Genomic DNA, 25,178 nt, shown 5'->3' on the forward strand with positions numbered 1-25,178 from the left:
CCGCCCTCGGCCCCGCCCAGACCGGAGCCCCAGATTCCGGCGGGGAACCGGGGAGGTGGGGGAGTAGCGCCCGGCGTTCCAGGCAGGTCAGGAGCGCCGCTCCAGGCGGGCGAGGAGCGAGGCGCCCGGGCGCGGAGAGGCCGGGCGGGCTGCTGCGGGGGTCCCGGAGCCCCAGGGTGGGCGGCCCGGGCGCCGGCGGGGGGCGGCCCCGCGCGGCCCCGCCCCTCGCGGCCGGTGCCCGCCCCGCTCCGCGCCCCGCCCCCTCCTTCCCCGCAGCCCCCACCCCCAGCCCCGGCTCCTCAACACAAACTTTCCGTGCGGCTCGCTCCCTCCTCCGCGCCCGGCGCCTCCCGCTCCGGCCCGGCTCATTCCGCACATTCCGGTCAGCCCCCTCCCCACGACCCCCCTCCCCCGGCCCCCCTCTTCGCTCCCTCGGGCCCGGCGGAGCCGCCCGGCCGGAGCGCCCCCGCGAGATCGGACCAGGTAAGCCGGGCGGACGCCGGGAGGAGGCCCCGCTGGGAGAGGTGGTGTGGTTGGTCGGTGCTTTGGGGGGTGGGGAGCAGTCAAGTGGGGGCTGGTTCCCAGAGCCATTGTCCAGCCTGAGCCTGAGCCCCGGATCTGGGTGCCGGGAAGTTTAGAGGAAAGGGGGAGAAGCTCTCCGGGAAGCCCCGCCCACCCTCCCACCAACCCCCCGCGACCCGGACGAGTTGTTCGGGGGGAGGTCGGGGAGCCGCGAGCCTGGCCCCGGTGCCAGCGCCTGTCCAGACGTCCGCATTTGGGGGTGTCGGGGTCGGGATTCGGGGGCCCGCACGGTCTGGGGTTGGGGGGCCTGCCACCGGGGAACTCGTCCCCGCAGCGCCCAGCCCCGGGCCCCGCCGCCCTTTGGACTCCCGGCTGGCGCTCTCTCGGAGCCCGCCCGGCCCCAGCTCCACGCAGGCCTCGGGCCGGGCCTCCGGGCGCCCAGGCTGGCTCCCGCGCGCGGTGCCCGCAGCCACGCCGGACTGTGGACGGTGTCTGGCAGCCAAGCTTCACGACCCCGGGCCTGTGCCCCCTGTTGGGGCAGGGGCTTAAGTTGCCTTCATTTCTGCCGCCGGCGTCAGGGTGGAGGTTTCAGAGTTCCAGCCCTGAGCTCTGTGAGCCTGGTTCCGAAGGGGACTGGATTTGGGGCCTTGTCTTGGCCACACACTTCGTCAGAGCCCGTGTTTAGACTTTAGAGGACTTGAAGGCGGCTTGTCTCCTCTAACCCTAAGCCCCACCGCACACTCACCACCCCCACCATTGTCTGTCATGCCCTCTACTCCTGCCTGGGGAAGGAGAGCTGGGAGCGCCTGTCTGCCTCTGGTTTCCAGCCTAGCGGGGCCCTGGGGCAGTGTCATTGAGACCAGACCCCACCGTGTCACCTTTCCGGGAGAGGGGCCCTCATCCAGGGCTGCAAGATTTTTTTTTTTTTTTTCTGTCAACAAGGGGGATTGAGGCCTTGGGGTAGAGCTTCTCAGGGGAGGGAAGCCGTCCCTCACAGCTCCCTCTGTGTCTTTTCTCTCTCCAGGTAGAGGCAGAACCAGGTCAGGCCTGAACTTGTAGCGGAGTAGAGCAGGGGGTGGGGGTGGGGGCTGGACACAGCTCAGAGGGGCTGGTGCCCAGGGCGGCTCTGTGTATCCCACCTCCTGCAGCCCCAGAGCAGGGGGGCCAGGACACCTCGTTGGCCAGAATGCTGGGGGCAGCCTGGGGCAAGGAGGGAAATCTGAAGTTGCCAAAAGTTAGAGTTTTGGTGAGAAATGAGGTCTTCCTCCCACCCAGATTCTGGCAGCTCTTTTTCCCCATAGAGTTGCCACCACAGACCATGGTTCTGGGGTCTTCCTGGATCCCTGCTCACCCTGTGAGCAGGCGATGGACAGATGTCTTTTCTAGGACTAGGGTATATGATGAGGGGGACTCATGGGACCCCAAATGCCCCCTCCTCAGAGAGAGGCTGGGATCCAGTGGGAGTCTCAACTTCGTGGGCCTTCCCCTACCATCACTCCCCGCCCCCCAGGGAGGGAACAGTAATTAATGCTAATTAGTGCATTTGGCTGAGTAGGATGGTCAGTGATGCCCAGGTCAGAGCTGTGTGTATGTGTGTGTGTCCTGGGCTCTGCTCCCACATTCACCCTCAGGTTTGCAGATCTTGGCACATTCTGAACAGCTGGGGAAATATTAAAATGAAAAGGAGACATCTCAAACAGAGGAGGTCAAGAACTTAAGAGATCTGGCCCCAGCTCGGCAGTGGGCCTCAGTTTCTCTGCTTGGAATCCAGGACTTCTCTGGTCCCTTTTCTCTGAGCTTCTCCAAATCTCTTTTTGGTTCCTGGTCAGTCGGCCTTCCCATCATGGAAACTGAACCTGGTGGGATCTGGAGAGGTGAGTGGGTGATCAAGTGGGTCTAAGGAAGAAACTGAGGGCTGACCGGGGGTTGACTGAAGACAGCGAAGCCAGTGAGAGGGGCTGAGAAGGTTACGGCAGCAGCCATCAGGGGGCCAGGGGGGCCAGGTGGAATCAGAGAACAGCCCTGGGAACTGGCTGTGGGGTCTGGCAATGAATGGTGTTCAGAGGCCACCTGGATGGCCAGCCCTCTCCCAGACCCCTCTGAGGGCTCAGGGTTGAAGCTGGAAGGGAGCAAAAACTGCTAGTCCTATCCACCTCTTCGTTCAGGAAGGGAGAGGAGCCAAGGGGTCCGGCTCACAGAGAGGACCGTGCGGGGTGGCGGGGGGAGCTGGTGGTGCCAGGTCCCAAGGAGCCAAGAAAGAGGGCTCCCAAGGCTGCAGCTCTCCATGGAGGTGGCCGGGAGGTCCCAGCCTCTGCTTCCCATGTGGGGTTCAAGGGGTAGCGTTGAGGATCCAGGTCTCCGTGGACCCCTGGGGCCATGGCGGGAGCTTCTCTGCTCAGAGCTGGGGTGGAGACCAGCTGATCACACTTGGCCCTGTCCCTGTGGCCTAGCCCCATCCTCCCCTTCCCCCAGTGTTGTGCCAGCCTAGGGTGGTCTGCCGGAGAGGCACTGCCCCTTGGGGCTCTGCCTGTCTGCTCAGGGTCCTGCAGGAGGCTGGGACCCACAGGCGCAGGGGACCAGAGAACCCTGTCCCTCTGTGAATCCGCAAAGCCTCAGCCCCTGAGGTTTCCTAGAGTGCTGATTGCTTCCTGTGCTCCCTGCCAGGCCCACAGGACCGGAAGTGATAGAGGGAAGCGGGAGTGCAACTGTGTGTGCGGCTGGACCTGTGTGTGTGTGTGTGTGAGGCCGAGAGGGACCCTCTGTGGGTGACACCGTAGGGGTGGTGCATGTGAGGGGAACTGGGGTGAAACCAGTTCATGTGTGTGACTTCACAGGACGGAACTGTATGTGACATTGTGACTTTGTAACATGCATGTGTGAGAGACGCTGTGACGTTCTCAGTGTGTGACGCTGCATGCATGCGTGTGTGTGTGTGTATGTAGGGGACCTCTGTGTGTGTGAGGGGCCATCACACGGGGTGGGTTTGTGAAAGAACCTGTCTGCTTGACCAGTGGTGTGAGCTCACATCCCTGTCCGGCACTGACTGGCTGGAATGCTGATGCGCCACCTATGAGGGCCAGTGCGACCGTGTGATGCTGTGTGTGTCCGAGGTAGAATGAGGCACACTGTGCCGGGTGTGCTCACATATAACACGCTAAGACGCCGTTGTGACGTGATGGACTCTACCTAGTGCAGCATGCGAGTGCTGAGAAGCCGTGGTGATGGCTGAGCGTGAAATCAGGTGTGTGGGTGAGACGGAGAAAGAAAGCCCACACGCCGAGGGTCGGTGCTGCTTGCGGGGTGAGACTGACCCTGTGGGCGGTCACCTCTGTGGTGGTTTGAGATAGTGGGGCCGTGGGGGTGACACCCTTCAGGGCTGTGGCATATATGGCGTGGGATGCCGTGTGTGTTGAATTTGAGGGCCCGTGACCCCGTGATCGTGGCAGATCACAAAAAAAAAACTGTTAGAAACAAAGGATGTAATTAATGCTGCTGAATTGTGCACTTTAAAAAGGTACTTTATCGTGTATATTTTATCACCATTTAAAAAAAAAATTAAGGGACTGCCCTGGTGGTCCAGGAGTTAAGACTTTGGTGCTTCCACTGCAGGGGGTGCAAGTTTGATCCCTGGTAGGGCTGCATGCAGCCCCCCCAAAAAATGTTTTTTTAAAAGGAAAGAAATGAGAGAGATGCAGGTGACAGTGGATGTGCGGGACAGTGGCTGTGAACAGGAGTGTGTATGTTTGAGAGAGAGGAGGGGCCCAGGGCAAGCTTCTGTGTTTATACATGACATTGACAGTGTGACTTTCCCGAGGAGGCAACAACCAACTGAGGGACGGGTCACAGCTCGGTGGGTGACCCAGAGTCCAAGGGGCCCTCTGACACAGTGAGAACTGCGAAACCCAGAGTCACCCCTTTCCTGCACCCTCGCCCTCTCCAGCCTGGATCCCTGGCCTTCCTGGACTGGGTTGGGATGAGGAGGCTGGACAGCGGCTAGGAGTGGGGGGTGAAGTCTGGGAAGTGGGCCCCTTCTCTCTGCAGGAGGTTTGAGGGCTCCGAGCCTCTTCCCTCCCTCCTACACTGCTGGAGGGGGGAGACAGTGAGGGGGAGCCTTGGAGAGAGAAGCCTGCGGGGGCTTCCCTGCCCCCTTAGCTCCCTGAGAAGCCTGTGCCCTAGGAGAGGGGGTGGGTGGGTGCAGAGGCTGGATTCCCAAATTGGAAGCACATTAATAAGCTGGGCAGCGGGGGAGCCCCCTTCACCTCCCTCCTAGTGGGCTCTGCAAATTGCTTCCTCCTGTAAAAATCTCAGCCTGGCTCTAGGGAGGCGGGTACTCCCTCCCTAGCCTGGCAGGGCGTGGTCACTTGGCAGGATCCCGGGGGTGGGGTGGGGGGTGTGGGGTCCTTGGGCTGGAGGTGGGGGCGGCGGACACCATCCGCATCCCACCCGCCCTGCGCTCCCTGTCCCAGCACAGCACAGCTACTTCTAGGGTGGGAGCCTCTGGCAGCTGGAGAACAGCTGGCCCCGCGGTGGGGGTGGGTGGGGAGGAAGGAGGGAAAGACGGATGGGGGCGGGGAGGCTCCCTGAGCCTTCCTCCACTGCCGGCCCCATCCTCAACCCCCTGGCCGGTCAGCCTTGCCCTGCCCTGCCCTGGTCTGGAGGCAGGGCATTTGGGATGAAACTGCTGATTTCCTGATCTTCCCACCCTTTGAGTGAGGTTCTCACTCAGCATGAGAGCATTTTGGGGGCTGAGTTCCTGCAGGAGCGGACAGCTGCTGCCACTACCCCCAGTGCAGACATCGGTTCAGTCTCCTCCTCGGTGGGGTTGCTACCTGGGGAGAGTGGGGGGGATTGCTGACACCTGCCTGGACTGGCCTGGCTTGCATCTCCCACGAGGCCCAGGCTCTGGGGAGGCCCAAGCTTCAAGTCTGTCCCTGCCCCCGCTTGAAAGGCAGTAGAGGGCGGGTGGTTTGGAGTTGGTGGGGTGGGAGGGGCTGGGGTGGGCGTTTAGGTCCTCTGTGGCAGCCCCGGCCTCCCTGGCTTCCACCTCTGGAGCTGTCCAGCCAGTTATTCCAGCAGGTCTGGCCCCAGGGAGGGGAGTGGGCTGCAGAGTACCCCTTATCTCCCTCAGGGCCCCGAAGCCTGCTCACCTAGCCTCCTATCTCCCACCTGGCCACCACCCAGAGGCATCTTCTGACCTCCCAAGGCCCTGGGAGAAGGGGAAGCAGGTGTGACTGGTCAGATCGAAGGTAAAGGCCATATGAGAGCACAGAGGCCCGCAGGCCCTGCAGGAACACGGAGAGGGGAGGTCCTCTGAGAGGAGGGGTGGGGAGCAGTGGGCCAGGAGGGGGCCGTCACCCTGGATGCGGCCCCAGCCCCCAGCGATGGCTCCCCTGTCACTCCTCCCTTCCCCTTTGGTCTGCTCGGGGCTCGGGGTCTTTCTGTCCTTGACTCCGTCTGTCTCTTTCTCTCTCCCCCCACCTTCTGGTTTTCCGTTTCCGCACAGCCTGACCATGTCTTGGTTTATTGATTGGCCCCTTTCAGCTGGGTCTCCTGTCTTCTCCGTCTTGGTCTCCGTCTTTCTGTGTCTCTGTTGGTCACAGTCACCCGCCCCCTCCCCGCAGTGTCCGTGGAGCCCACTCTCTCCAGCGCTCTACCTGTTCCGTCTGTCAGTCTCTCTCCGGATCTCACTCTCTCCCTCCTGTTCTCACTCCAACTTTCCCTCTCTGGGTCTCTCACCCTCTGACCGTCTCCTCTCTTTTGTCAGTTTTCTTGGCTGTCTTCTCTTCACCCACTCCCAGACTCTCCCCCATCCTGCACCCCCCATCCCTCCACCCTCTTTGCCCCTCACCTGGGTCTTTCTCCCCCTTCTCCCACCTGTCTTGAGAGCAACGCAGAGGCTCTGCACACCTGGGCCAGCGACAGTGAGCGGCTGGGGGCTGCCACCCCTGTGAGCCCCACCATGGAAAGGGCAGATCAGACCCTAAGCTGAGTGGGGACTAGCATCCCTGGGGTCAGCCCCCTTCACCATTGGCCTCAGGATTGGCCTCAGTCCAGTCCTGCAGCTGGCTGAGGGGAGCCTGTAGCCTCCTCCCTCCCCGCAGGCTGAGTCCCAGTGGTTTGGAGTCTAAGAGAAGGAGGGGGGCCCACTCTCTCTCCTCGCCCCAGGGCAGTAACTCTGGGAAGGCCAGAGCGGCTATCCAAGCTCTCCACACTGACCCCCCTCCTGAGTGACATGGAAGGACAGAGACCCTAGTTCAGCCCCCAGCCAGGCGCCACTGCCCACCTGCCAGTGCCCCCCGGGTGTGCCTCGGTCTGGGGGGGTGGTGCAGATATTCTCACTGGGTGTCAATCTGGGCACCCACACAGCAGCATAACCTGCACACACAGTGCTCCTGGGCATGGCTGTGTGGGGTGGGGAGTTACCTGCGGGCCCCTAGGTGGGTGCCTCGGGCCCCCAGGAGTGTGCCTGGAAAGTGGGTCTTGCATGTAGCCTGTGAGCCAGCGGAAGGGACGGTGGTCCTGCTTCTCTCCTTGACTTGTCCTTGCGGCCGCCCGCCCCCCGCCCCCCCGGGGCTCCCCTCCCCCTCGCCAGCTGCCAGCAGTCCCGGCCAGGGGCCGCTGCCCCGCCCCCCCCCAGTCTGTCCCAGCTCCCAAGCACTGCTGTGTTCGCCATATTTGGCCACAGTGCTCCTGCGGGGGGCGGGGCGGGGCTGACATCACCCTGAGAAGGGGGGGCCCCCCCGCCGCCTGGGTGAGGGGAGGCGGGCAGAGACTTGGGGGAGGCAGGAAAGTTGCTTTGGAAAGTCTGGGGCTGGCAGGGCCCCCCATGCGCCGGGCCCCTGCTGCTCAGAGGGAGGCCTCAGGGAAGGATTTGGGGGGAAATGGGCTGAGGAATCTGTTGGGAGGGGTCTTAGCTCATCGTAATCCCTCATCTGCCTCCCCTCTAGAGCCCACTCATCTGTGGCACTGTCAGACCTGGGGGAGGCTTTGCATCCCAACTACCCCAGTGCAGGAGCCGCTGTGGTCCCCCCACCCTGCATTGCCCTCCCCCCTTTATTACATAGACTTGGCCTCAAGGGGTTGAGGAGGGGATGGAGGTGGGGATGCAGTTCCTGGGCTGAATAGAGAAGTGTGGCCCTTGCGACCCGTCAGGAGCACGGCTTCCTCTCTCCATGGCTGCCCTCTGGTGTGTCTTGAAGGCCTTCCAAGGGAGGGTTATGGCAGTAACCTGGGGGTCCTTGAAGTTGCTCCAGCCACCTGGGTTGAGGAGATCCCCTGGCCCAGACCCCACTAGGCAGACTGAGGATGGTTGCCATGACAGCTGGGTCTCCTTTCTGTCTGCAGATGGTGGGACTTCTCATCTTGGTTAAGAGACCGAAGTTAGATTGCCTGTGTTCAGAACCAGCTTTAGTACGCACTAGCTGCGTGTCCTTGGGCAGATTGCCTAACCTCGCTGTTCCTTGGTTGTCTCATCGGTAAAGTGGAAATAATAATAGTAGCCACCTCATGGGTGACGGTGAGGATGAAGTGAGTCAGTGTGTGTCAAGTCCTAGACTAGTGCCTGCCATATGCAGGTGCTGTCGTTTGTAGTGACGTGAAGTGTAAACTCTGTGTCCACCTGACATTCAGGCAGCAGCCCCCGCCAGGCCCTCCCAGGCTGCCAGCAGCCACCTTCACGCCTTCCAGAGTAAATAGGTGGTCCCCAAAGGGAGAACCCCACCCATTTGGCAGGACCTGGAATTCTTGTTTGAAGGGAAAGAATTCTCTTCCCTGGCTTCTGTGGGGGCCTCCCACCTGGCTCCCTTCTCTCCGTTCAGCCCAGAGCACATCCCAGAGTCTAGCCATCTGGGGCTCTGCAGCTCCCTGGACCCTGAGAAAGCCCTGGACGTGCAGTTCTGAGGCTGAAGTGGGCCGGGGGTGAGCCGAAGGGCTGTGTGTGTTGGGGGACTGTCTGGGTGTGGTCTACTTTAATAACCCAGCTCGGCGTGTGCAGGGAACTCAGAGTTTATAGAGCCCCGGCCCTTCCACCATGTGGGCCAGGGCAGGGGCGGGCGTGTGGGTGGTTTATGGGCTGCTGTGGGGCCGGGAGGTGCGGGAACAGGAAGTGGGATGGAGGAACGGGTGGGGTTGAGCAAGGCTGTCAGCCTGGCACCTTCTCAGCTGCTCCCTTACCCCCTAGCATCGCTCCATTCTCCAGGATTCCTAGGGCAGTTCCTGCCCTGAGATTAGGTTCCTTGGCAGGGTTCTCATGAGTTAGCTTTTGAGGAAAGCAAAACCATACCCTCCCTGGATCAGGAACCCTCATCTATGGCAGGTCCTTGGCAGGGTTGGGTTGATGCTGGGGGAGAATAAGGGGTGAAGTGTTAGTTGCTCGGTCGTGTCCAACTCTTGCGACCCCATGGACTGTATAGCCTGCCAGGCTCCTCTGTCCGTGGAATTCTCCAGGCAAGAATACTGGAGTGGGTTGCCATGCCCTTCTCCAGGGGATCTTGCCAACCCAGGGATCGAACCTGGGTCTCCGACATTGCAGGCAGCTTCTTTACCGTCTGAGCTACCAGGGAAGCCCACGGGTGGGGGTCCCTGATCAGGGCTCCTGATGACAAGGAGGAGGAGAGGCGAGGCTAGAGGCAAGGAGCCCTTTTGAGAGCCGCAGAAATCCTTGGCCCTGCCCGTGTGGTCCTCCTCTCTTCCTCGTCATGGTGCCTTTGGCAGCTGCATGGTCTTGTGAGCCTGTTTTCCTCATCTGCATAATGGGCATCACTCTTTGCCGCCCCCCCGCCAACCCCTCCCAATGCCACCTTAGTTTTGAGGGTTGAATGAATATGAAAGTGCAGGTGGTGGTGGTTTAGTCGCTAAGTTGTGTCCGACTCTTGCGACCCCATAGACCATAAGCCCACCAGGCTCCTGTGTCTATAGGATTTTCCAGGCAAGAGTACTGGAGTGGGTTGCCATTTCCTTCTCTGAAAGTACTTTTTCCCCATGAAAGTACTTTTTCCTCACAAAAGCGCTGTGCAGGTATAAGACATTTTATTGTTGTTCTTGATCCCCACTAGTACCATGTCTTGAGTGTTAATGAAAGAATCTCATTTCATTTTAACCCTCACAATCTCAGGGAGACCCTTCCTTCCTTTTAATAAGGCTCAGAGAGGTGGAGTCACTCATCCAAGGTCACACTGACTAAACCACCCCACCCTGGAGCACTGGCCCGGCCCCGGGGTAGGAGATTGCTGTTGTCTAGAAGGGCCCTGTCCTACCTAACCCCTCTGCTTCTGCCCCCCAGGCTCAGGCTGCCCAGTGGGCTCAGGCCCAGAGCCCAGAGCAACCAGCACAATAGCGTCCAACAGCTGGAATGCCAGCAGCAGCCCCGGGGAGGCCCGGGAGGATGGGCCCGAGGGCCTGGACAAGGGGCTGGACAACGACGCAGAGGGCGTGTGGAGCCCGGACATTGAGCAGAGCTTCCAGGAGGCCCTGGCCATCTACCCGCCCTGCGGCCGCCGCAAGATCATCCTGTCGGACGAGGGCAAGATGTATGGTGCGTGCGGGGAGGCAGGGGACCCTGGGCTGGACTTGGGGAGGCGCCTGGCCCTCTCCGCCCCTCCCCCTGCTCTCTGCCCCCTCACCCAACCGGTTTGGCGAAGTCCTTGCGGGGCCTCCAGCCCTCCTAGGGCGGGCGGGCGGGCGAGTCTGGGCGTGCAAGCCTGTGTGTCTGGATCCTCCTCACAAACAGGCCAGGCTTGCCCCCTCCACCAGAGTGCAACCCACACGCGACACCCCCTGGCTGCCCCTCCTCTCCTCGCCCTTGCTGGCCTGGAGGTTTCGGGGTGACTCAGTGGGCCCCGGAAACTGGGTCAGTTCAGTGTGTTCTGGTCTGGACTTGAACACAGGTCCCTCTCCTAGGAGGATGTCGGGGAGGGTCCCTCTCCTAGGAGGATGTTGGGGAGCCCCCCGAGGGCTGAGTGTAGAGCAGGGGCTCCCCCCATCATGGGGCGGTCGGGGAGGGGGACTGCAGGGTGGTGAGAGGCCTGCTCTAGGACAGGGCCCGTGTGGGGAAGAGGGTCTCACCTCCTCCCAGGCCTCCTGCTTGCCTCCCTCTGCCACCTGGCCCACCTCCTGCCTCCAGAAGGGAGTGTCCCCCCCACCCTGTTCCTTCCTCAGAGGGCTCTCCCAGGGCTGCATTTTTGGGATAACTCAACCCTTCTGCTCCTGGCTCCTTGCCAGCATCCTCCGGCTCTCTGGAGTGGGGCAGGCCATCAGCCCGTCCGCGCCCGGTGTGCAGCGCCGTGGTGGGAGCAGAAGGGAGACAGCTGGGCTGCCTGGGTCCCCTTCTCCTCCCACGGGCACACACCCACCGCCAGCCCGGGCCCACTCGTGGGGTAGGCAGGTGTTCCCGGGTGCCTTCCCCGGGATAGGGGCCACCTGCCCCCACCACCACTTCCCAGATGGCCGGGGCAGCCCCGCAGGGTATTTTTAGACAGGGTGGAGGGAGTGGGGTGGAGGGGGCAGGCAGGAAGGGAGGGGCAGTGGGCCTGGTTCTGTCATGGAAAAGGAATTTGGAGAATGTGGCCCTTCTGCGAGGCTATGGAGTTGGGGGGCAGGGGCCTGGAGTTGGGGTAAGGGGTGTGCCCCCAGGATGCTGCATACACTGCACCGTGTGTCCAAAGCACCACCCCTCGCTTCACAGGGCCAAGCCCTCGGACACTGGCCAGCCTCTGGGTCCCCCGAGGGTCTGGGCTGCAGAGCAGAGCACCCCCATCCAAGGCTGACGGGCTGAGCCTGCTCTCACAGGGCGGAACAGACACTGGGAACCAGTGACTTGGGGGTGACAGGCTCAAGGACATGGTGATGTGCTCAGTGACACCTCTGGACCCAGGATTTTGGTGTAGGAGGCGTGCTGGGGACCGTCCGGGCCTTCCTGCCTGTTTCACCAGAGAAGGGCAGGGACTTGTCCAGGGACTTCTGGTGGCCAAGACACCAAGACAGGGACCCAGGGCCCAGAATTCTCACAGACACATAGGGATGTGTGCCCAGGAAGAGATGCCACACACACACACCTTCGTTGACAATACAAGGGGGAAGGAAGCCCTGCCCGGGGCTGGGAGTTGGGGGCCCAGCTGTCCTGCCGCCCTTCAGCCGCACCTGCCCCTGTCTGTCTCGCAGGGAAAGCCCGTCAGGCCGCCTGACATTGTTCCTCCTCCTGCTCTGCAATCCCTCCCCCAATAATCAGCCCCCCCAGGTCCTGGAGGCCATAGGGGAGCCCTGGGACTTCCCCTTCAGCTGCCCTGCTTGTGCCCCTTGGAGGGCACAGAGTGGGGTGGTTTGGAGTGGAGACAGAGATGGGGGAACAGGCGTGGTGTGGTTTCCAGCTGGGGAGGGACTCTCCTCTTTGCCCACTTCCCATTTTCCTCTTATCCCAATCTAGGTCGAAATGAGTTGATCGCACGCTATATAAAATTGAGGACGGGAAAGACTAGGACGAGAAAACAGGTAAGAGATGATTTATACTGTGCACACCCCCCACCCCAAAAGACACCCTCTTCCCTGCCTCTTTCAGCCCCTTCACAGCCGAGCTAGCCCACTTCCCTGCCCACTTCCTCGGATTCGCCCCATTACTCAGCCCTGGTTCCCCGACCTGGGATCAAACCTTAGCCACCCGCATTGGGAGCGAGGAGTCTCCTCCTCCACTGGACCTCCAGGGAAGTCGCCGCTGTCCTTTGTGACCGCCCCCCTCCCCCAGATCTTTGGTTCAGCGACCACAAATCGCTGGGCAACTGTGGCAGCTCTGTGTCCCTGCCCCGAGTGGCTCACTGACCAGGCAGGGAGACGGACGGTTGGACAGGTGAGTGCAGAGGAGGGCGGCGTGGCTGAGATTGGAGTGTGCGCTATCGGACAAGCATCTAACCCTGACCAGCCAGGGGAAGGGAGGAGGAAGGGCTGGGAAGGCTTCCTGGAGGAGACGATGCTCAAGATGCCTTTTTTTAAGAAGGAACAGATTTAGGCAGGCAGGAGGAAAGAGAGATGATTCTTCCAGGCCGAGGAAGTTGGCTGTACAAATAATAATTGTTAACGCCTCCAGAGTTGACTTTGTGTTCATGTATTTAGTCCTCATAGCAGCCTTGTGAAGTAGGTACAGTAATTATCTCCCTCTTACAGGTGAGGAGACCAAGGCGCAGGAAAGTTAAGTAACTTCCTAAGGTCACTTGGCAGGTTGGCAGTTGGATCCACTGGACAGGAAAAGAGACTTCAGTTGGTGTGGTGTGTGGAGGGAGGGGTGGAGACATTGAGCTGGCGCCCCAGGGCCAGGTTTCCCTGGGGGCAGCTGGGGGCCTGGAAGGGACTAGATCAGGGAGTGGCAGCTGTTAAGGCCTGTCGGCCCGAGCACCCGAGGCAGTGCATAGGGAGGGCCAGGCGGAGGCAAGGACCTAGGTCAGCCACCGTGGCCTGGACAACGACCGTGGGTAGCGATGGTGGACACGGAAGAAACTGGTGATCTCGGAGCTAGTCATCTAGGCTTCCAGTCCAGGGAGGAAACCTGAACGGAGCCCTTTAGGGTGGGTTGCATGTGGAGTGAGAGAGGCAGGCTGGAGTCAGGGACCTGGAGAACCAAAGTCAGCACCGCCCAAACCTCCTTGTCTGGGTGGGATTTGGGCCTTGCCACCCACCCCCCCAGATCCCCCCTGTCTCCAAGGAAGGTTCTGGGTCCACTCACCCAGTGTGGAAATTGCTCCCTCATTGTTCAGGCCTTTATTAGTCACTCTGCCTGGGCCCGCGCATGGTCGTCGTTGTTAGTTTCTTATTTATTTCATTTTACTTGGCTGCACCAGGTCTTCCTTGTGGCACACAGGATCTAGTTCCCTGAACAGGGTTTGAACCCGGGGCTCCCTGCGTTGGGAGCTCAGTGTCTTAGCCACTGGACCACCAGGGAAGTCTCTGGGCCAGCTCAGACCGTACAGCATTTACTCATTTAGCAAATCGTTGAAGCTACTACTGTGTTCTCCCAGCACTAGGGATTCCGCCAAGAACCGGACAGACAGGGCCCAGTTCCCTGAAGCCTGGGGCCATGGGAGGAATACTAGCTGTTCAGCCCCCGGCTTCAAATACTTGCTCCTCTACCTGCGGGCTGGGGATGCCTCACCTCCCAGCCTCTGTCCTCAGCTGTTCAGTTAGCTTAAATGTAAAACAGAGTGTATTTGTGTAAGAATTTGCCACTTCTATTGCTATTAGTATTCTAGTCATTACGGTGAAGGATTATGGTGAAGATCGCTCAGTTGTGTCCGACTCTTTGCGACCCCATGGACTGTAGCCTACCAGGCTCCTCTGTCCATGGGATTTTCCAGGCAGTAGTACTGGAGTGGATTGCCATTTCCTTCTCCAGGGAACTTCCCGACCCAGGGATTGAACCCGGGACTCCCACATTGTAGACAGATGCTTAACCGTCTGAGCCACCAGGGAAATCCCATTATAGTCATTACAGACCACCATCCCAGGTACAGGAAGAGGGGACTGTCTTGGGCAGGCGTGTCCTGCTTCACCCAAAAGACGTGTTTATAGGAACCTGTTGGTCAGAGTGGGAAGGGGCCCAGGGATCTTTAAATGAGACCCAGGGAGGGTAGCAGATCCTCTGAATTCTGGGTCCAGCATCACACCTGCTCCTGGCCAGATATCCCAAGAAGGCTGGCTGAACAATGACATTTTACATACTAGCTGTTGGTAAGCTCAGGATTTTAAAAACCTCTGGCTTTTGTCATTTTGCAAGGGTAACACTCCTCTTACTTTATTATTAGAGCTCTGATGTCTGATATCTCCTCAAAGAGGGACCCAACCTGTGAGAACAAGGCGTGTCTTTATGTGTCACAAAGAGCAATGCAAGGTTTTTTGGTGGTTTTCATTTTACTTTTAGCTGAAAAAAAAAAAATGCAGTTTTTAAATTTATTTTTTATAGCTACTTACACCAATTAATGGGCTTCCCTCATAGCTCAGTTGGTAAATCATCTGCCTGCAGTGCAGGAGACCTGGGTTCAATTCCTGGGTTGGGAAGATCCCTTGGAGAAGGCAATGGCAACCCACTCCAGTATTCTTGCCTGGAGCATCCCATGGACAGAGGAGCCTGACAGGCTACAGTCCATGGGATCACGAGAGTTGGACATGACTTAGCGACTAAACCACCACCACCCCAGCAGTTAATAGCAAGTGCAGGGCCTCCGTGGGCTTCCCAGGTGCTCGGTGGTAAAGAATCTGTCTGTCAAGTAGAAGATGTGGGTTTGATCCCTGGGTCAGGAAGATCCCCTAGAGAAGGAAGTGGCAACCCACTTCAGTGTTCTTGCCTGGGAAATCCCATGGACAGAGGAGCCTGGAGGGCTACAGGGCTGGGGTCACAAAACGTCAGACACGACTTAGCGACTAACTGACAGCAACAATGCCTGTGTGTTGAAAGCACAGCTAATATTACATTAGGGTTAAGTCCCATGTGACTTTCAGCTGTCACCGAGTTGGCCATCTGGAGATAAGTCCTCTGGGCTAAGGGCCTGTTGGTGGTGGCCAAGTGGGCTCTGCTGTCAGGCCACTTGGGTCCAGCGGTGTGACCTTGGATAAGTTGCTTAACCTCTCTGTGCTTTGGCATCATCATCCCAATCATATTAAATTGGGAATAATATTAGTGCCAACTTCTTAGCATTGCTGTAAAGCTCAGATGAGTTTGTACATGTAAAGTGCCGGGAACAATAGTAACTGTGTGGAACTTCCCTGGTAGTCCAGTGGCTAAGACTTCGAGCTCTCAGTGCAGGGGATCTGGGTTCAATCCCTGGTCAGGGAACTAGATCCCACATGCCACAACTAAAGATCCTGCATGTTGCAAATAAGACCAGGTGCAGCCAAATAAATAAATAAATAATACATTTAGTAACAAACAAAAAAAATACTAGCTGTGCTCGGTAAATTCTGGTTATTGTCATGATGTGAAGTGATCAAGAATCTTGCTGGATGTAGGTGTGAATCGTGGGCGCGGTGAGATGAGAAGCACTCATTTGGGTCCTCACCAGATAGCAGAGGGCCTTCCAGCAGCCCTTACTTAGTAACTTTTAATCCGTGATTAAAAAGAAAAACTGTTTCTTTGTGGTGATAAAAACAATTTGCAAGGCAAGCCAACAGCAATTGCTGATACTGAAAGTGAAGCAGCTTAGAAGATCCTCCAGTTCCTCCCAGCTTGTTTCATGGGGGAAAAAAAACAGAGACGTTTAGTTCTCTGAGGCTCAGGGTCAGATCCTTGACAATGTCAAGGGGGTGTTGTGCAAGCCCAAGGCGCACACATCCAGATGGTGGCTAGCTCAGTTTTGCCAGTTGAGGGAGGCTTCAGAAAGGAGGAGCTGGAGAAGAAATGCAGTTAAGAGGATATACTGTGTACACAGAGAGAGTACACACTGCCATGTGTTAGTCCGAGGGGAAGAAAGGCGTGCTGGGGAAGGGAGCTGCGTGAACAAAGCAGGAGCGAGACCAGGCCTGGTTCCATAGGCTGGCAAGCTGGGGTCTTCTTGGGAGGACTTAGGCAGAGGTTCAGGGGAGACCTTCTGTAAGGGATTTGGCCTTGATGGGTAATCTGGTGGCCAGCAGGGGCATTATGGCCATGGCTAGCCTCTGAGATGCCAATTGGAAAAAAAAGGGGTCCAGTGAGGAAGAAGTCACGCATTCTTGGAAGAATACAAAGATGCTCTTCCTCTGTTTTTTACCAGTCATCTTTTAATGGGTGTTAATTCTCCATTAGGATGTGAAAGGATTCAGGGCTGCCAGGCAAAGGTCATGGTCAGGAATGCAGAGTGTCCCTTCACATCGGGCCCTCTTCAGTGGTACTTGCGTGGCCACTTGTGTTTGAAGTCCTTGTAAGAATGGCAGTGGTTGAAAAGCTTGTAAGCTGCCAGCACCATGGAAAGTCCGGCAAGGCTTCCTTTCTTCACATTGACATACTTGTTGTCATACTCGTGAAATGCCCAGCAGTGCCCTTAGGGGCGAAATCCTGCGTCGGTATCCAGCTTAGCAGCTCCCCTGTTTGGATATCCAGGAGCTTCTCCAGCTGGTGGTATGACTGATGCCGTCTTGGATTCCAGGGGTCTCTCTTCCTTTGCTTTAGATGCAGTCCTGCATCAGGGCACACGGCTTGGCCAGCAGAGCTTGAGCTAGATTTTAGCCCTCACTGGTCAGGTGCTCTTACACAGTGAACAACTTGTACAACTGTACATGGTAGTCCTGGAAGCCACAGTAGGCTCATGATCAAGACAGGCCAAAAGAGAGCGGAATTGGCAGTGCCAAGGGGTGTCTGCCCACAGGGGCCCCACAGTTCCCCCCCACTTACAGTTGGTCCCAGGAATAAGGGCTGGGATGCTCCTTGCCCGTGGCCACCCCAGCTATGCCTCCTCACTGTCTGTGTTTTCCTCTCTGGCCGGGCACGGGGCGGCCCCTAGGTGTCCAGCCACATACAGGTTCTAGCTCGGAAGAAGGTGCGGGAGTACCAGGTTGGCATCAAGGTATGTCAGGCACCTGACCGGGGCCTCCAGCCCCCTTCTCACTCACGGTGCCTCCTCCACTGTCTGCGCGGCTCAGGCCTCTGCCTCGGCTGGCTCTCCGGCCCCTCTATGGCTGTTTGCTGGCTGAAGCTCTATTCTTGCCTCTCCTGTTTTTTCTGCTCTTTTTCTCTTTCCTTTCTCTCTCTACAGGTCTCTAGCCACTTGCAGGTTCTAGCCAGGCGGAAGTCTCGGGAGATTCAGTCCAAGCTGAAGGTAGGGGGTCCCCTGCCATTTGGCCTGGCCTTGCCCGGCCCTGGTGCTGCTCTCTGACCCCAACCGGGGAGAGGGAACCGGTTGTGGAGCTATAGGTGGGCAGCATAGGGGTCTCAGAAATATGAGAAGCAGAAGAAGCCCAGTGGCCGCCTCATGCTGCACAGGGCCATGGTCCCTGGAGACAGGAGGAGCCCAGGAGGACAGCCTGCCCGACAGCGAGGGAGAGGAAGACCATCTGGGGGCCACTGAGGCTCAGCTCTCTTCTCCTCCATTTTCCTTTTCTCCTTCCTCCTAATTGCTGCTTGCTAATTGCATGGGGACTTCGGGTGGGCAGGGAGGAGACACGGGGTGGGGGGGACTGGCAGGCATGGCCGTTCCTTGTCTTGGGCACTCGATCCTGGTGGCCCTGTGGCTGAGGATCTCAGAGCCTGGGCTTATGGCCCCAGCCTGGGTAAGCTGCACCTCTTTTCTGCCCATGGCTGCCCAGCAGACCAGGCCTCCTGCCCCTGCTCCTCTGCCTGAAGCACAGCCCCAGTGGGTGTGGACAGACCCAAAGGGCCCCAGCTTGGTCCTCTAACTAGATCTCCAGCCCCTCCACCCTCATCCTGCCCTTTCCAGGGCACCCTCAGCCGACACGGACTCCCTCCCGGTGGCAGGGGGCTGGGGGAAGGTCCACAACTGCCTCTGAGCTCCCCTGGGCCCCTCAGGACCCCAAGAGCCAGGTGGGCATTGAGAGGAGGGCGGTGAAATGACATGCCCTCCACCCCCCACCCCATCCGGGCTCCTCTGTGTCTCATCTAATCCATCCTCCTTCTCTTCCACAGGCCATGAACCTGGTAAGTAGCACTGCCCCTGCCCTGAGGGTGGGGGAAGGGTAGTGGGTGGGAAAGCACCTATGCAGAATTTTCAGAGTATGGATTGCGAAATCAGTGTAATAGACTGTGCAAACAGCGTTTTTTTTTTTTCCTTAATGGATGATAGTGGCTCTTAAACTTCAGCTTGTATCAGAATCACCTGGAAGGCTTAGGGAGCCAGACTTCTCGGCCTCACCCTGAGTCATTAGGTCTGAAGTGGGGCCTGAGAATTTGATTTCTAATAAGCTTCCAAGGGATGCTGGTGTTTTGTTGGTCCGCGGACCAGACTTTGAGAACTGCTGATGAAATAGAAACTATGAGTGTTTGACACACAAGCAAAATAAAAGGAAATATTTTTCACGTATACTGGGTTATGGAATAAAATAAAAGTATCTCTTACTGTGGATTGTAATCAGAGGGATGATGTACACGTAGGAGCGAGGGCCTGGTACAGGGCCCCTGAGGCAGGCCCCCATCCTGTCTCTGGCCTGGCTGAGGCCTCACAGGGCTCCTCTCCTCCCCAGGACCAGGTCTCCAAGGACAAAGCCCTCCAGAGCATGGCATCCATGTCCTCCGCCCAGATCGTCTCTGCCAGTGTCCTACAGAACAAATTCAGCCCACCCTCCCCTCTGCCCCAGGCCGTCTTCTCGGCTTCCTCACGGGTACGGGGGTCCTGGGATGTGGGACTGGGGTGAGGGAGTGCCTTTAGGGTAGGTGAGCTGGGGGTCCTGGATACTGAGGGACCCTGGCCTTTGTCCCATCTCTGCAGTTTTGGAGCAGCCCCCCTCTCCTGGGACAGCAGCCTGGACCCTCTCAGGAGTGAGTATTGGGGGATAGCCTTCCGCCACCGTCTTCCTTCCCCTGTCAGCCGCGCTGGACTTCCCTTCCCATCTGGGTTCCAGCAACAGCTGAGCAAAATCTTAAATTAAAAATAGAGGGTTGGAGAGCACCAGTTCAGAGAGCTGATGCTTCTGTCTGTTCATTCATGTGTTTGTTTATTCATCAACCACTTGTCATCCATCTTACAATTATTTTTCACTCAGTTAATCTCTGAGTCAGTCTTTCAGTCAACAAGTCGGGTAGCCAAGTACTCTCAGCTCCTTCAACTCCAGGATGAATTTCTTCCTAAGACACGCCCTCAGTTTAATGAGCAGGTCTGCAGGGTGGGGTTTGAAATGCTACATTAAATGTGCACATCAGTTGTGAGATGCAGCCAGACTTCATAAAAGTTAACACATGAAGCAAACAAAACACTTGGGAGTTAGCTGGTCGGCATGCATTTCGGGGAAGTGCACAGGAAGCCGGGTTCCTCCCTATGGGGGTCCCAGATGAGGCCCATGCGACTGGGCCAGGTGGAAGGTGGGGAAGGGGGCGACTCTCTAACCAGCCCGTGCTCCTGTCTGCAGCATCAAGCCCTTTGCACAGCCAACCTACCCTGTCCAGCCGCCCCTGCCGCCAGCGCTCAGCAGTAAGTTCCCACTACCTGTCCCTCCTTCAGGACCTGCACGTGTGCTCGGGAGAGCCTGGGTGTGTGTGTGTGGGTGTGTGTGTGTGTGTGTGTGTGTGTGTTTGGAACAGGCCAGGAATAAGCCCCTTATAGGTGTGTATATATAGAATTCCTTCTAGGAAAATACACCAAAATCTTCATGGAGTTTCACTTCTTCTAGGTATTGGGGTTCTGGGTAGTTTTTCTTTTTCCATTTTCACTTTTTTTAAAATTTTTGAACTTTTTACTTTGTATTGGGGTAGAATGGCTACCCACCCCAGAATTATTGCCTGGAGAATTCCATGGACAGAGGAGCCTAGCAGGCTACAGTCCATGGGGGTCACAAAGAGTCAGACACAACTGAGCGACTAACACTTGTGATAGTTTTAGGTGAACAGCAAGGGACTCAGCCATACATATACACGTATCCATCCTCCCCCCAACCACCCCCCACCAGTCCAGTTTGACACATAACGTTGAGCAGAGTTCCCTGTGCTGTATACAATAGGTCCTTGTTGTTTATCCGTTTTAAATATAGCAGTGTGTACATACCCATCCCTAATTATCCCTTCCTCGCAGCAACCGTAAGTTCGTTTTCTAAGTCTGCCTTTTCACTTGCCTTGTATTCTCTGTTTGGACACACATTAACAGTGACACAAGGAAAAATCCACGGGTGTACATTACTGAGGCCACAACACACGGGGGTGCAGGGTCCGTGCTGCACACAGGCCGGGTGCAGGCGGGGGGCAGCTCTGTGTGTAACCGCACAGCACCCCGTGCCGACGAGGGTCCATCTCATCCTCCCAGGTTACGAGCCCCTGGCCCCGCTCCCCTCAGCTGCTGCCTCTGTGCCCGTGTGGCAGGACCGCACCATTGCCTCCTCCCGGCTGCGGCTCCTCGAATATTCCGCCTTCATGGAGGTGCAGCGAGACCCTGACACGGTACCGTGGGGTTGGGGGCAGGGTCTGTGCGGTCCGGGGCCGCCGCTCAGGGTCATGGGGCTGGGACACCGTGGTGTGGGGGGCGGTCTGTCTCCATGCAGCCTGTCGCCCCCCCGCCCCGGGGCTTGCACACTTGTGTGCTCTCCTGACCCTGTACTGGGCCCTCCCCACAGTACAGCAAACACCTGTTTGTGCACATCGGCCAGACGAACCCCGCCTTCTCAGACCCGCCCCTGGAGGCAGTGGATGTGCGTCAGATATACGACAAGTTCCCCGAGAAGAAGGGTGGCCTGAAGGAGCTCTATGAGAAGGGGCCCCCCAACGCCTTCTTCCTCGTCAAGTTCTGGGTGAGCTGCCCTTGCCCCTCTGTCCCCGACGGCCCCCGCCAGGAGCACAGTGCCCCCTGGGCCCGCCCCTGCCCTCTCTGCCTGGGCCTGTGGGTACCATGCAGGCGATGGGTCCCCGGGCAGGATGCCTCCCTTGGCCTCGGGCAGCACCTCATGCCACCCGGCCCTCTCCTCCAGGCCGACCTCAACAGCACCATCCAGGAGGGCCCAGGCGCCTTCTATGGGGTCAGCTCCCAGTACAGCTCGGCCGATAGCATGACCATCAGCGTCTCCACCAAGGTGTGCTCCTTTGGCAAGCAGGTAGTGGAGAAAGTGGAGGTGAGTGGGGGGCCACAGCGAGGGAGGGGGCCAGGGGATGGGCTGCTGGGAGTGGGCCGGCCGAGTGACTCCTGCCCCCTGCCCACCCCCTCTGGCTCCCGCAGACTGAGTATGCCAGGCTGGAGAACGGGCGCTTTGTGTACCGCATCCACCGCTCACCCATGTGTGAGTACATGATCAACTTTATCCACAAGCTCAAGCACCTGCCAGAGAAATACATGATGAACAGCGTCCTGGAGAACTTCACCGTCCTGCAGGTGCAGAGGCGGCAGGGGGCACCCAGGCACAGGGGGAATGGGGTGGGTCAGGGGGCACCTGGGCACAGGGGGCATGGGGGTTAGGGGGCACCCAGGCACAGGGGCCTTGAAGCAGGGGTACCCAAGCCCATTCCTCAGAGGAGGAGCTTGAGCCCCTGAAAGGAGGACCCCTCCCCACACCCCAGCCCTGGGTTGCCTGACCTCCCGTCTCTTCCTACCCGACCCCCAGGTGGTCACCAGCCGGGACTCCCAGGAGACCCTGCTCGTCATTGCTTTCGTCTTTGAAGTCTCCACCAGCGAGCACGGAGCCCAGCACCACGTCTACAAACTCGTCAAAGACTAGGGTGCCCTTGGCCCCCACCACCACCGCCACCACCACCAGGATCCAGGACGAGTATCTTTCCCACACGCCTGCCTGGTCCCCCCACCCCAGGTCCAGGATGGAGGACTCATCCACCTGCCAGGCCTCAGGCCCAGGACCCGGGAGGCCTCCCCAGCCACCCCTGCACGTCCACTCCCTGCCACTGTTCTGCGCTTTCATTGAAGGAGGAGAGAGGCGGGGCTCAGCGCCGGGCCCAGCCCAGCTGGACGCTGACCACCATCACCAGCTATGCCCAGCCTCAAAAGACTGGGAGGACGCCTTCCAGCTCAGGGGTGCGTGGCTGCTGACCTTTCAGGGGACTGTGGTGGGCGAGGAGCCGGAGTGCAGAGGCCCCGGATGGGGGAGTGTTGAGCTGGGGTCGTGTTGGGAAGAGAGAGGGCCCGTGCTTTCTGTGTGCCTGTGGTGTGCCAGGCCTGGGGCAGGCCCCCGCATGCCATCCTCAGACCCTGAAGGGCAAGAGTGGGGCTCAGTGTCTCCCTTGAGGGACCCGGGGGAGAGGCGGGCAAGTTGGGAGTCCTCCCCCAGGGCAGCCTGTCCCTAAAAGCCCAGGTTTACACTACCTCCATAGGGTGAGGGCCAGCCACAGGGGTCAGAGGGAGTCTGCACTGAAGGGCCAGGGTGGCTGGGGGGTGGGTGTCTAAACAGACCCCAGGGCCCTACCAGCCTGCACATCCAGGCCCCGGGGGCTTCCTGGTCAGATCCAAGCTTCCCGGCCTGGCCTGGTCCCAGCCCCGCCTTGAGAAGCCTCCCTGTGGGCAAAGGTTCCCAGGGGCAGGCCCGGGCTCCAAAACAGGCTGGAGGGTCAGGTCCGAGGATGGAGTCCCAGCCCCCGGGGAAGACCCGTGGCCCAGGGAGAACGGGCAGCAGAAAGGTTTGACAGTTTCTCTTGCCTGAGACTTGCATCTGGTGGTGAACCCTCGGGGGACGCCATTCTCTTCTGTTCTCCCACCTCAGTCTCTCTGGCCTGGAGCGGCGGCTCCCCGTACCCAGACCTGGGACTGCTGGTTATGCCTCCCCATCACCCAGGCCCCTCCGCCTCCAGCCGCCGCCCGTGGGTATTTATGAGTTTCATATGAAGTACTGTGCCCCTTCCTTCCACCGCCCCTGAGCTTCCTGAAGGTCCTCACAGTTTGCATATTGCTCAGGCCACCTCCAAACCCAACCTAGGTTTTATAATGTATATTATATATTTTTTGTGTATTTTTTAAAATCCAGCTGTGATGGGTTATATCATACATGTGGCACAAGGCTGGGGCAGAAGGCCTGAAGGCCCGGCTCCTGCTTAAAAAAAAAAAAAAAGAATTAAAGTTATTTGTTTGTGGGCTAGTTGTGTGCCCGGGTGGTTGTGTGCCCTGTCTCCGCTGGGCGGGGGTGGGGGGGTGGGGGGGCAGTTCTATCCACACTTAAAATAGGTATGTACTGGGACTTCCTGGGTGGTCCAGTGGTTAAGATTCTGCGCTGCCAGTACAGGGGGTGCGATTCAATCCCTGGTCTGGGAACTAGATCCCACGTGCCATGGGGTGTGGCCAAAAGATTAAAAAAAAAGTATCATTAAAAGAATAGACATGATTCAAGGGTCTTGTGAAAGCTTTGCCGACTCCAACCTTTCTCCTGCCAGCCCCCCCACCCCATGAGTTGAGCACAGAAGTGTGACCAGCGCTGGCCTGAGCCCTGTGTTGCAGTGTCTCTTTAAATTCGGTGACTTGCCGCAGGTGACTTCAGTACTGAGATGGGGCCCCTGTCAAATCCACACAGTCCATAGGGGCCACTACGGGTTTTACCATCCCATCCACACTCCCCATGTGAGGAAAGAACCTCAGGGAAGTGAGTGCTCCCCAAGTGGGTGGCTGCTCACTGGGGGCAGCCAGATTCCAACCTGTTCTGTGCCTGGAAAACCTCTCCCCTTTGAGCTCTCCTGTGCTCACACAGCTGGGACCACGTGTGGGGGGAAAGGGGGTGGGGAGATGGTGAACTCAGTGGACAGCTGTTATCCAAAATTCAAATTTAGGGACTTCTCTTGAGGTCCTGTGTTCCCACTGCAGGGGGCAGGGGTTCAATCCCTGGTCAGGAAAGTAAGATCCCGTGTGCCGCATGGTGTGGCCAAAAAAAAAAAAAGATTCAAATTTAACTGGGTATCCTGTATTTTCATTTGCTAAATCTGGCAACCCTACACTGAAATCTAGTTTCTAGATCATTCTGGCCCAACTTCCAGTTTTGCAGATGGGGAAACAGAAGAGGTTAAATGTTCTCACTCAGCTGTCAGTGGCAACACCAGGACTTGAACCTGGTCTTCTGACTTCAAGCCTAGCCACCTAGTATACTATTGAATAATCAGGTGGCCTTTTGTCTTGGTCCACTGCATCGGTGGGACCCGAGACTGTTGCTCGCAAGATGGGGAGGGTGCCTGGAGCCCCAGCCAGATGGAAGGGTGTCCTGCAGACAGAAATTGGTTTATGAGAAACCTGCCTTGTGCTAGGCCTAGGGCTGGATACAAAATCCAATCTCTACTAATAGGTGAATATATCTGTTGGGTGCTTGAATCATCCTCACATGGATTATTGCCTTCACGCTCCTGGAGTAAACAGCCTCCAGGTAATTTCTATTAGAATAATGTAGGTCTCATAAAAACTCAAGAAGTGAAATTTGACTGCCCTCCTCACTTGCCACCCCCGCTCCCACATACAAATGCAACAGATTCGGGGTGGGTGAAAATTACATAGTTCTGATGTCTCAAAATATTGAAGGAACTTGATAAGAAGGTGGGTTTTATGAACCTAAAACCTAGGGCTCTCTCCTGGAGGAAGCTCTCCCTGCCCAGGGTTCTGTGGGAAGCTGTAAGGAAAGGCCAGGAGAGCAGGGACCCAGAAAGGCCAGTAGTCCTGCCCCCTGTTCCCGTTCCCATGTCCTTAGGGAAGATGGAGGTGGGGCGTCATTTTGCCAGGTCCCAAAGCCTGAGCGCTGTCATGAGGTTTCCGGGGGGCTCTCTATTTCCCTCTAGAACCAACGCTGGCTTCTCAGGTGGCTCAGTGGTAAAGAATCCAATGGCCAATGCAAGAGACACGGCTTCAGTCTCTGGTTCGGGAAGATCCCCTGGAGAAGGAAATGACAACCCTTTCCAGTATTCGTGCCTGGAGAATCCCATGGACAGAGGAGTCTGGAGGGCTACAGTCCACGGGGTCTCAAAGAGTCGGACACAACTTAGTGACTAAACAACAACAAATGCTGGAGAACTGGGCCCCCCAGATTTCTAACTCAGGCACACTAGGCTTTAGTCTAGAGTCATCCTAGAGGCTGGGCTTGGCTAAGAT

At 58.0% G+C, this 25,178-nt stretch overlaps 1 protein-coding gene across 1 annotated transcript; it reads left to right on the top strand.

Annotated features, from left to right (window-relative positions):
* The first annotated feature begins 2,350 nt into the window (after window positions 1–2,350).
* On the top strand, window positions 2,351–23,196 carry TEAD3 (TEA domain transcription factor 3). Its single transcript, XM_006050375.4, has 13 exons — window positions 2,351–2,396; window positions 9,803–10,054; window positions 11,942–12,006; window positions 16,971–17,033; window positions 18,110–18,121; window positions 18,664–18,801; window positions 18,909–18,958; window positions 19,546–19,607; window positions 20,433–20,566; window positions 20,740–20,913; window positions 21,091–21,231; window positions 21,336–21,488; window positions 21,718–23,196. Exons 1-13 carry the CDS (start codon window positions 2,366–2,368, stop codon window positions 21,829–21,831), a joined length of 1,389 nt encoding a protein of 462 aa, XP_006050437.3. The 5' UTR covers window positions 2,351–2,365; the 3' UTR covers window positions 21,832–23,196.
* Window positions 23,197–25,178: the final 1,982 nt, after the last annotated feature.

This window comes from Bubalus bubalis, chromosome 2 (assembly GCF_019923935.1).
Source record: "Bubalus bubalis isolate 160015118507 breed Murrah chromosome 2, NDDB_SH_1, whole genome shotgun sequence".
Lineage (NCBI taxonomy): Eukaryota > Metazoa > Chordata > Mammalia > Artiodactyla > Bovidae > Bubalus > Bubalus bubalis.

Bases quoted from the DNA above. Each gene is read 5' to 3' on its own strand.
- TEAD3 (XM_006050375.4), top strand. From the start codon at position 2,366: ATGGAAACTGAACCTGGTGGGATCTGGAGAG. The intron at 21,232-21,335 runs GTGAGTGGGGGG...TGGCTCCCGCAG, and splicing joins AGGTAGTGGAGAAAGTGGAG to ACTGAGTATGCCAGGCTGGA. The intron at 21,489-21,717 runs GTGCAGAGGCGG...CCCGACCCCCAG, and splicing joins AGAACTTCACCGTCCTGCAG to GTGGTCACCAGCCGGGACTC.